The 12,151-nt window shown below is 40.9% G+C and overlaps 1 protein-coding gene across 2 annotated transcripts in view; it reads right to left on the bottom strand.

The window, feature by feature from the left end:
* Positions 1–12,151, bottom strand: part of LOC115623590 (apoptosis-stimulating of p53 protein 2) — a 55,723-nt gene that overhangs the window by 4,842 nt on the left and 38,730 nt on the right. The window contains exons 1-3 of one of the 2 annotated variants that reach the window (XM_030517995.1): positions 4,263–4,385; positions 2,158–2,425; positions 43–257 (exon numbers count right to left, since the gene is read on the bottom strand). In XM_030517995.1, the coding sequence (XP_030373855.1) occupies positions 43–257; positions 2,158–2,425; positions 4,263–4,385 (606 nt within the window). Of the gene's footprint in view, positions 1–42; positions 258–2,157; positions 2,426–4,262; positions 4,386–12,151 lie in introns of those variants that run through there. The other variant, XM_030518004.1, reaches the window with a different exon arrangement.

Raw genomic sequence — 12,151 nt, 5'->3', positions numbered from 1 at the left:
TGAGAAACAAAAACCAAGGGGGTCTTTTCTCGTTCAGCTCACCATCAGCTCGCGACGCAGCTTTTCCAGCTCGCGGGAGGCCTGGGGCGGCAAGGCCTGTGTGGCGCCATTTCCCGTAGTCAAGAGATTCACAGGACATCTGCGGTCGCGCCGCAGCTCCTCCAGTTGCCGCGTAAGCGCTTCTACCTTGGCTACGGCTAGACCAAGCTCCTTTTCCTTTTCGCTAAAGAGCGCGCGTATCGAGTCCAAGTCATTGCCTAAGCACAAAAAGTTAAACGGATTAGCTTAACGGCTGCCCCATAATTCAAAAGCGCAAAAGTTTGCCTAATGAGGTTACCACCATTATTGTTGATGTTGGCGGGCGATATTTTGTGGGCGGCCGGCCGCGCAGATTGCCACGGAATTAGTGAAGCCTTTGCGTGCCAGTTTCTGTGTGTGTGGGTGGGGCAGGGCCATCGCTCGAAAGCTCGAGACTAATTGCTACAACACGCTTAGGTGAAAAATGTTCTCTCAAGTAGAAAACAATGCAAAACTATGGTAATTTTTATGGTTACGAACACTTTATAAGCCATTTGGCAGTGGAACTAGTATACTATACGTTATTAGTGTCCCCGACAACTCGATTAAAGCTTGTTCTTGTAATTAAATGGACAGCAGACTAATTCATGTTGCACGGAAGTCTTTAATTCAGGTAAGGGTTAAGACCAGACGCGATTGACTCCAAGTTCCTAACTAAATGAAGTATTGGGAAATAGTTAGTGGTCGCGAACTTAATTAAAGAAATCTATGTGTCTAGCTATTTAGCAGAAGACTCTTCAAATCAGAAACTTAACTAGCAGGAATTGCACGTCTTAACCCGACTCAATATAATGTTTCAAATTGTATTTATACCCATATGTTTTCACCTTATAAGTTACCAATTGGAAGGTATTTAAGTTATTTAAATGAACACTTTCTGTTCTTTACAAAAATTTCGTTAAACGTACACACACATGACCACTACAACTATTATTTTTTAAAGCTCGTTTTCCCCCTTTGGAGCTCGAATTTTCCAAAAGCCCTTCTTACCGCGCACCTACACTATGATGAATACTATGAAAGGATACTTCGGTGCTCAGCTTTCAGCTTCCTAGTTCTTACCGTTTGGGCTGTGCGTTGATTGCCAATCAGTCAGGACAAACTGTTTTATATATATAGAGATAACTCACTAATGGTGCTCTTCTTATTGAATATAGTACGAGCACTTAACAGGCAAGTAGTCTTCGTTATGCATTCTATTCTACTCTAGAGTGGACAACTTGCGTCAAGTTGTAGCTCAAAAAAACTGGCGTTTAAAGTCCTTACTTATTCTTTACAGAACTATCTGTTCATGCTGTGGTTAAGGGGTTTCTTTTACAACCTGTGTACACTTGTCTGACAAATGAGCGACTAATAAATACGAATATGTACAAAGTCTGTTGCGTTATCTCCCAAATTATTACTTAAATCTTAGCGAGCTGCTAATGGGGGTCCTTGGAATATTTTCTTCGTGTTATGATTACCCCCAAGCAAATGCATAGTCATATGTCTACATAACTGGCACACTGGCAAGTTCTAAGCGTTTTAATTGTTTGCACACTTTCCCAAATGCTCGTCAAGACTATTTCGCATCCTGAAGCGGCTGATATGGCAGACAGGCTCGACCGTCTACTTGGCTTTTCGACCCTGACATATCCCTTCGCCAAGCTCTACGCCAGCTGAACTAATTATTAGGCAACATTGGCAGCGACTGTTTGTCGCTGTGGCGGCTCAAGTCTTCAAAATATTTTGCGAGACAGTTCTAGGGCCCGCCACAGGCAATCATAAAGGACAACAAAGTGGCACACATACATAAATTAAATGCTCAGAGACGAATCTCAGAGGCAGGCGACGGCACACATGCAAATGTGAGGACCGCGGTCGGCACTCAGCACATGTTAATCCCACCCTAAACAGACACACTTGCCCTTACTCGCCAATGTACACCCATGAAGGGTATGCTGTGGTACTTAGCTCAATTGGACTCATCGTCCCTGATCCTCCACAGGTACATATGTATGTGTGTAGACAGGGTGCTTAGTGCCCCAGTCTCTGGCCCTTTGACAGCCCCAACCCAGCCAGCCTGCGCTTGATACTTACTCAGCGTAACATTGTAGGTCTTCTGCAGGTCCACTTGACCCCGCAAGGCCCGTAGGCGTCTGAGCTTGGATTCCTGCGCCTCGACACGCTCGCGTAGTCGACGCAGACGCTCGCCTTCGGCGCTGGCCACCGCACTACGCACCTCCTGCGATTTTAGGAAACGCAAGCGCTGCTCCTTTGTGGCCAGTAGTTGGTGCTGTGAGTCGATTTGTTGTTGTTGTCGCAGTGCCATCGCCCTCAATTCGGCTGACGTCAGCCTGCTGGGCACCTGCGTGAATAGAGAGAGCAAACATGCCCATTGAGGGAGGGTTAGTAGTTGGCCAAAGTGCGCTAATGTGTGTCCACACTTCACGTAAGTGTGTATCCTTGTGCCTGTTATCTGTGTGTGTGTGTATGGAGTAGTATATGGGATGTGTGTCAGTAGACAAATCGTTAGATTTTCAACTTAAGATAAGCTAGGTGTCGCCAAATGGGCGTTGTCCTTGTCCTAACCTACTGGTGTCGATAGCGCGAAAATGAAAATAAAATTTACAATTTATAACCCTCAACTTCAACTTGAAAATGGGACCTTGGCTCATGGTTCTGTGGTCACGGCCCGTCGGTCCGCCGGCCCGCTGGCCCTAGATAGCCGAGCACTCGGCTTATAATAAATCAAGTTATGTTTATGTGTGAAAAATGAAAGCTAATTTAGAGATTTCTTTTGCCATCTATTGGCCAACTCTCGTGCCGCGCCCCATCCACGCCTCACCTTTTTTTGTGCCCATGAAAGACAAAGGGACGACGGCAAAATAGATTACGTTTGACACCACGACCATGAGCAGGCTCACCCCAAATGTGCCAGCTAATGCAATAGCTATGGTAGCATCTGCCTAAAATGGTCATAAACATTTTAGGAACCTACATTTCTGACGATCTCTAAACTGCTGACGTAATTGGATCTTGGAGAGGAAAATGTTTTGTACACAAATTTTTTTGTATATTAATAGACTAAATTATTGGAAAATTTGTAATAATCGTAATTATTAAATGTGACATAACTGGAACCAGGCAGATATTTCCTGTTAAAAAAAATTATTAATGCTTACAATTTGTTGATTAATATTACTGCCTTATGACTAGTACGGAAAGCTTAAAATCCACATTTCTGTGGGTTGGCTGCAATGATATGGCTGATCAAATAGAGGGGTAGTAGATAGAATATATGCCAAGATGACATAAATATTTGCTGCAAATATGGCCATCAAATAGATGACAAAATGGAAGAGGTTCTACTTTTCATCTCAACACATGCAGTGAATAAAACATTTTGGTCAACCACCAATTTCATCCTTTTCCAGACTATCGTTCCATCAGCCAGCTTAAGAGAATACAGCCAGCTGATCTGATAGATTTAGCTTTAAATGTTGTTACCTAATTTTTGCAACCAAGCTTACAGCATTTTGTAAATCCGTATAAATTGTTTTGCACAAGTATTCATTAAATGGTTTGGTTCCTTTTTGTAATAAGTAGTAAGCAGTAGAGTTAGGCTGATTCGTTGCTTAATAATTTAAGTTAAATTTAAATAAAACTATTTCTAGCTTTGCAATTGACTCCAACCAGATCGAAGAGAGTCAAAAACTAACCAAAATGAAATATTAGGTTTAAAAGGTTTGGTTCCTTTTTGTAATAAGTTGTTAGCAGTAGAGTTAGGCTTTAACATTTACTTTAAATAAAGTGAACTTTATGGCATGTATGTATGTATTATATTTATATTTATTTTATATTTTATGGTAATTTTTTAAGAAAGCTTTACCGAATTTTTAAGCTCAGTAACTAAGAAGCAGCAAACATATTTTTTTTTAGATCTGACAGAAATAATTTTAATTCCTAGCCTGCACTTGAAAAGCTAAAAATCATCTGTTTTAAATTGTTTTAAATTAAATTTTATAAATTTAAAAATACATACATATGTAGTTGCAAGATTTGTAAATGTTTTCTGGAATGTGCAACTTCTTAATTGAGCCTTGATTTCAAATAAAGGTCACTCATGGATGAATTTTGCCAACGCGGCTTCTGCGTGGCCAGGCCAGCTTAACATTTATGGACTGTACCTGGGCTGTACTCACATTGAGTCTGGGCTCCGATGTCACCACTCGGGTGGGACTGGCGCGCGCCTTCGACGCGGGCATCATTGACGGTGGCATTTTCGGAAGATTTCCCGATACGGGTCGACAGACACAGGTCAGCATTTTGCTTGGGGCTTTGGCTAACAGATTTTTATGTTGATTTTGTTTTTGTTTTCGTTCTTGATTGCGATTTGCTTTGCGGCAATTCAGCTACGTGACGACGTACTATAGTTGTATTCTGTTTTATTTTATTTTTTTAGTAGTTTTTTCTTATAGTATGTTATTTTTATTTTTGCTGCAATATTTAACAACACTTTTCACTTTTTGCCTTTCCTTGAGTTTGCTTTTTATCCTGCATTACACTTGGCTTAAATGCAGTCGTGTTATTTATTATGCGCCACGGCATGTCCCTTCATGCGTTGCAACGATTCCCTTTATTCCGTCCCTGAGCTGCTGGGAGGGCCCAGCACCGACCAAACCAACCTCGCCCATTCTACGCCTGTCAGCGCGCTTTCTTTGCATGCAAGCCAGCGCTGTTGATTCGACTGCAGCAAATTTGTTTTTATTGTTCGAAAAATATATGCGAGTGTCGTAGTTGCCTGACTTGCTGGCAATATACATACTCGCACACACATACAAACATATGTACATAAATACACGTACATATGAATATAGTACATGTGGACGCTGTCTCAGGCTGCCATTACCATTTGCCGGGACTGCTCGCCTTGTAGTCGTTAATGGATTTTCAATTCCGAGTCAGAACCGGCGCTGGCGCTGGCGCTGGTACTGGCGCCTGATTGAAAGCATAAGTACTTTGTGGGTGCTGGTGAGTGTTAGTGTTGGGCAGTGTTAGTGTTGGCGACAGCTAGTGTTGGTTGTCGTTGTCATTGGCAACGGTGACAATAACAACGCACGACAAGCGGCAGTCAACGCGCTTAAACAGCAAGTGCCAGCAGTCACCAGCCAAAAGAACAACAACAACGACAACACGAAGAACAAAAGCAACAAGAACAGTTATACTTGTATGAGGAACAGCAACAACAGAAACAGCAGCGTAGGGCAAGCCAACTACAGTTGCGTGCACATAATCGGTCGCACTTACAGTTACAAGCGCCAACAACGACTGGTAAGTAAATAGGAAGCCCCCATTCCAGTTAGGGTGGCCGTGCCTGCAGTGGACCAACAACAAAACTGCACGCCCACACGCAAGCAGTCACACCCACGCGCACTGCACACGCAACCATTCAACACACTACTACCACACACACACATACTATACACAAATAGAAATAGGTTGAGCAAACAATAAAATGTCGTCATGTTGGGAAATGGAAAATGAATGTGGAACTGTGGCTATGGCTACGGCTCTGGCAGCCAACCAGCCATGTCTCCATCTTCTGCAAAGTAACATTGCCATCGACATCGCATCGTCTGTCAACGTCCACATCTGCTGTTATTCTGCCCCCCGCGTTGCTGGACAACTGTGACGGCGGGTGCGAGCATATTGACGGCACCGACCTCGACCCCCCTTTGGTTGGAGAGACGCTCCAAAGCAGCTTCCGTTTAGCTGCATTTTCATTTAGACTCCAGCGTTTGGGGGGAAACGCTGATCAATTGACAATCGGCTTTGTGCCGACCTTAAGCGCTGCGAGGCGTATTTTAAATTGATATTGTCGGATTTAATTCACTTTTCATTCATGGTATTGTTAAAGTGTGTGGGCTTTAGAAATTTTATTCAACTATTTGTGTGAGTACTAAAAACTATTAGCGAGCTTCTACTGCTAAGCCTTCGTAAATGGGATAGTTCTTGTGGTAATTCATAGTAGACAACAACTGGAAACTCTTGAATCTGAATTAAATCAGAAAAAAACAAATACTGGGACTAGTTCTCGGGTTTAGGAGAATCTAGATAGCAAGGTTGGCTCTAATAATATCCGAGATCCTACCGTACACACAGGCAGACGGACAGGTGGACTCGTCTTGTCAAACTGACAAACAATATAACAATATACATAAGTCCTATCGAACACATTTGGAATTTGTTGGACAACGGGAATCGCAAGGATAATATTATGTCGCTAAAGTCGAAGAATAAGTCGGAGAAAATTTGGGAATACGACACCCAAGTTTCAATGAAAAGTGTGCCTCTACGCTTACAAACTGTAATTGCTAAACGTTTAACTAGTTACTAATGTAGCTAAAATATACAAATTAAGCTAAGATTTAGCGCCTGTACGTAAACTTTATTGGCATGAAAACTCAAAAGAGTTCTTTTGTATTTTCAATCATATTTCCTTGTTTTTGGTCCGACAAGTAAGGGAAAAGTGCTGTTGTGTGAACAAATATAAACCCAATCATTATCTGAAAACTTTGGGTTCATTTGTTGTTAGAAAATTTACTATTTTAATCGAATATTCTTTAAAAACCAAAGTGTACTTAAACTTTATTTGTCCACTGTATACAAGTACATATGTATACTTTGTGCCCCCTCTTGTGTGTTACAAACATTCACATAACACTAGCATACTCTTTGGGTACAGGTCATAGATTGGTCACATATAGTAGTTTGATTAATCGAGAAAAATGAAGAAAAGGGACATGTCTAGATCTTTATGCTCATCAAGAGACAGAGACAGAGAGAGAGGAAGAGAGACAGATAGAATACTTGTATAAATGTGTACCTTATGTGGTCTGAGGCGCTTCGATAAACTAACTTTTATCCACTTATAGCTGATTTTTTATTAAATTGAAGCATCTTTGTACATATTTTCCCTTGGGAGCAGCAAACTCAATCAAATTATTGTTGCTTTAACCTACTTTTGTGAAAACTCTGCGTTTTAATGCATATTGTTTGCCATTTACCTGAAAACTCTGCATTTTAATGCATATTGTTTGCCATTTACCTAAAGACAACAAGGGCATTAAATGTTAACAATTAATTTAAACCGTTTTTAATGACTTCACAAAAAGTTTATCATATATTGAAATGTTTTTGTAATATGCACAATTGGAAACTGTTCTTGTGCGTTTGTTTTGCGGTCGAGCAGAATCGGAAGAGTGTGCTCTTGCATTCGTACCCATATTGGACCAGGGGATACCACTTGGAGACTCTTGAGAATAAGGCTTGCCTTTTGAATTCATATTCATATGATAACTAACTAACTTACTTACTAATATAGCCAAGCAAATATAGCGTATTGCGTTAAATATTTTGTGATACGATCTAAATATTTTTCTGTAAAGAACTACTCTCTCACTCGCTTTTGTCATTAACAATTAAAAGAGCTGAAAATATTAGTTGTTATTGCTATTTTACCTAAATTTCCTTTAATTCGGAAAATCTTATCAGTGGGCTGTTGATATTCTCAAAACTTTCACATGAAACTAAATATTCTTTTGAGTTTTATTTAAAGCTTGACGTGCTGTTCCAATTTGTTAAAATAAAAGACGGATAACAAGTTTAAGCTTATTTTCCAGTCAAAAAGAAAATACTTTAATGACAGTTTTCCTTTGTTCATATTGGAATAATATGTCAGCTTAAAAGTTTGAAAATTATCATTTTGCATTGTGTCGAGCTTCGAATATGTGTGTGTATGCTCTTAAGTGTATTACGATATTCCCAATTCGGCGTCGAAGTTGCAAAAACTTTGCCAAAGTGGCGAGAGCGCGTGTGAAAATGTTTTCATGGGGGTTTTCCCGTCCATAATGTGCAACAACAAGAATGTGAACAATTTTCCGACACAACAATACCGCAACCACTGCCAAAATGTAATTGAACTTGCATGAAATTTTCCCGAATTATTTCCAATTAACAAAGTTTGTCATAATAACTGGCAAGAATCTCAACCACGTCATGAGCAATTCTCTTCCACAATTATCCCAGATACTCGTATTTATAATTTTTCTTGATGGAGGGGGGGTTGCCGCGGACGCCACTCTCAGTCTATTGTTGCCGCAAGTCAAGGAATGCCAAACATTCTGTTTCCACAACAAAAACGCAACTATTTATGTTGCACAGTGTTCTGTAAGGGGGGCGTCGCAGCCAATATAATTGCAAATAGAAAGAAGTTGTTGTTGGCGTTAACGTCGTCGCTGTTGTTGTAACTAGAGCTGTGCGTTAAATCATGCATGATTGGAAAAACTACGGTGAAATACTGAATACTAATAGTGACTTATTAGTGTCACAAATACACAAAAATATTGAAAGTTGTAATTTATTATAAAAACTAAACCACCACCGATTAGATTAATAATGAAATCGAATGACGTGAGAGGCAGTCTTATTATCGCCTTTCAAAAATGAAATAAATATTTTCATAAACAGCAAACAAATTATTAAGCATTTGTTATAAATAAACTTTAAAAGTTTCTACCGATAGAACCCAAATTATTATTTATGCTCTCCTTCTACAATAAAATTATTAATTATGCCACCTCTTTCTTTATATATGCATAAAACAGTTTGTTCTGACTGACTGACTGACTCAAGTATTCTTTCATAGTGTAGGCTGGCGATAAGAATTTTGAAAAATTCGAGCTCCAAAGGGGGGAAACAGACTCCAACGTTTGTATGAAAAATCTACAATTTTTATCTACAATAAAACAAAAATTCTTAAACTTTTTTGCGGAACGGCAAAGAAACGTGCTAACATAATGCCGGGAGATATAGTGCCCGTAAATGTCATAAGATTCCGAGTCTTTAAGGGACAGATTTATAAAAATAAATATGTTTTTAGTCGTGGGAGGCTTAACACCATTCGTGAACTTCATAAATGTGACAATAAATTACATTTAGACGTTAAAAAAATAATTTTGAAATACTTTGTGAAAAATTCGTAAATTTCTTGAATGCGCCAATATAGTACGAGTATGTGATTGTTTCGAGGAATTGTCTCGTGCACAGCACTAGTTGGAACTCTGCAGCTTAAGCAACAAGCATTTTATTGATTTTAGCCCTTTTTAGTGCCGGCAACAGACGTGCCGCCAACTTTGCTGCCACTTCCCACACACCCTGCTGCTGGCTATCCACTACTTCGGTTTGCCAGTTACTCAAGCAGTCAGGCAGTCAGTGAGGCAGTCAGTCAGTGAGTCAGTGAGTGAGGCAAGGCAGGCAGCCGTGGCATCGCGTGCGTGTACGTTTATTGCTAATTCTTTTTCTGCTTTTGCTTTTCCACACACACACACACATACACACACCCACACTCATACATACATAGATATGTATATAGCCAGTGCTCGGCACTTTGTCGTCAAATGTCGCATGCTCAGTTTCAAAGTTGTAGTTGACACCGCGTCGCCCGCAAAGCGTCGACCCGCCTCGGACTCACGTCCTTGGTGCACATTTCGAAATCGATTACCAACAGGATATGCAGTGCGGAAGAGCGCCAACAGCTGCAGTGGGTGCTGGCTTGGCCAGAGCTCGACTCGACTCGACCGATTAGCGAATGACAGAAAGCTGACATGGCTTGGTGTGTGTGCCAGCTGGAACTGAGCTGTGGACTGCCTTTTTGTAGCAGCTTGTGGTATTTTGTATTTTAATTAATTTGCCTTGCGCTTCAAGCTGCTGAGCGTTTCAAAGTCCTGGCTCGTCACATTAGCGCAAAAGCTAAGCCCGTTTGGGAGCGGAGCGGCGGGCGGCATGAATACTCGTAGCTGTAACTTTGGCAATTTGTGGGGCAGGTACTCGTACATACAAGTATATGTACATACATACATACATATGTGTGGCAAGACAAACGCTTGTTCCAAGTGGTTTCAGTTGCAAGTGCAAAACTTTTGCACACTCTGAGCTGCGAACAATAAAACGCTTCTAGGGCTGTAGTTCACTCAGCGCTCTCTTCAAGGAGCCCCAAGTGCTTGACTAGGTACGCGTCTAGGTATGGGTATGGGTGTGGTTTGGGTTCTTGGCTGGAATCTGTATTTGTAGTTGTAGCTGTGGCTGTGGCTTTTGGTTTTGGTTCGTTTTCATGCGCTCAAATTTCACTGACCGGCGTTTTTCATTGAGCCTTTCAATCCACTTTCATTGCGGCTCTACCGATTTCGTGCCAAATGCTTAACACTCAAAAAAAAAAACAACCAGCAAAAAATTGAGTTAAAGCAATTTTCCACAAGAGTAATTAAAGCGTAGGGGCTGCTGGCCACACGTGAGTGAGTTGTGGAGTGGGTGTGGGTGGGTGTGGGCGTATCTTGTTCGCTTTGCCGTGCTGAAGGTCAGCTGGCCATGATTGAACAGCAGCGGCGGCAGGAGCAGCCCATTATAGCGACTACCAGGGCAACAAAAGTCGGGCGGCGAAATGGCAACACATTTCAAATTATTTTCCTTTATTAAGTGTGGCCTACAGTTGGCGAAAGCATTTTTGTCCTGTGCGCTTGTTTTATGACTTAATTGTATTGCTCTTTTCAATTTTCATTAAATGCTTCATTGAATTCATTCAGACTCGCAACCTACTCCTCATTCCCCACTCCTCTCTCCGACCTTATGCACTTATTGGTGTATTTTCAAATAATTGATGGCCAAACAATGAACAAATTGGACATATAATATTGACACGGTTGTGCGAGCACTTGATTCCGTATTATAGTGAAACAAAAAAGAAATAAATTGAAAACTGTAAGCCGAATAAAAAAGATGCAGCCACAACAATCACGAGAGCAGCAATATTGGCAAGTGCATTACAAATTAAAAGATACTATATATACCATATATTTATACTCTGTACATGAAATGTACAAGAGTATATTAGGTTTGCGGGAGCTGAAAAATGTAACAGGCAGAAGGAGGCGTGGTAGACCCCACAAAGTATATATATTCTTGATCAGCATGACGAGACGAGTCGATCTAGCCCTGTCTGTCTGTCTGTCCGTCTGTCCGTCCGTATGAACACCTGGATCTCAGAGACTATAAGAGATAGAGACACCAAATTTTGCACAAAGATGCGTTATGTGTGTATTCTATACGAGTTTGTTTTATTTTTTTGATTTTCCCCCCCCACTTCCCCCCTATGGGGGTTTTCCCGATTTTCCATTCGTATAATCGCCTATATCTCGGAGACTATAAGACCTAGGAACACCAAATTTTAGTCCCAGATGGCTTATGTGAATACGCAGAAAATGTATATTTTGGAATTCCCCTCCCTCCCCCCTCTACCCCGCAAATCGTAACTCCCGTAATTCTTGGAATTTCGAACTAAAATTTTGGAAATACCCCCAGTTGGTTATTATGTGTCCGTATGCCAAATTTCATTATGATAGACCGATTTAACAAGAAGTTATAGCCACAAATATATTTCCTGATGCAGCGCTGCTGCAGCGCTGCTCAGGCGCTGCCCGCGGCTATTGTTGATGTTGCTGTTTGGTTGACTGCGAAAATGCTTACACAGACACGAATTGATGCGCATAGGCATACATACACTCACACAGACGCAATTGCTATGTAAATGTGCAATTATACACCCTTTACGTGAGTTCGAATACCGAGAGAGGTAAAATCGATCAAATTTTTTTTTTTATTTTCTTAATTTTTTTATTTTCTATAATTATTGTAAACATTTGTACAGAGTATTTCAAAGTCGGGACACCCGACTTTAGCTTTTTTACTTGTTTTATACCCTGTTCCCGTAGGGTAAAAAGGGTATATTGGGTTTGTGCAAAGTATGTAACATGCAGAAGGAAGCATCTCCGACCCCATAAAGTATATATATTCTGAATCAGCATGACGAGAGAAATCGATCTAGACATGTCCGTCCGTCCGTCTATCCGTCCGTCTGGATGAACGCAAGGATCTCAGAAACTATAAGAGCTAGAATAACCAAATTTGGTATACAGATTCTCCTGAGCCCGAGAAAGGACGAGTTTGTTCATTTTTTCCGATGCACCCCCCCCCCCCC

This window comes from Scaptodrosophila lebanonensis, unplaced genomic scaffold (genome assembly GCF_003285725.1).
Source record: "Scaptodrosophila lebanonensis strain 11010-0011.00,11010-0021.00 unplaced genomic scaffold, SlebRS2 tig00000001-arrow-pilon, whole genome shotgun sequence".
NCBI classification, from domain to species: Eukaryota; Metazoa; Arthropoda; class Insecta; order Diptera; family Drosophilidae; genus Scaptodrosophila; species Scaptodrosophila lebanonensis.
The sequence above is the reverse complement of the archived record's forward strand: the minus strand, read 5'-3'. Positions and strand labels throughout refer to the sequence as shown.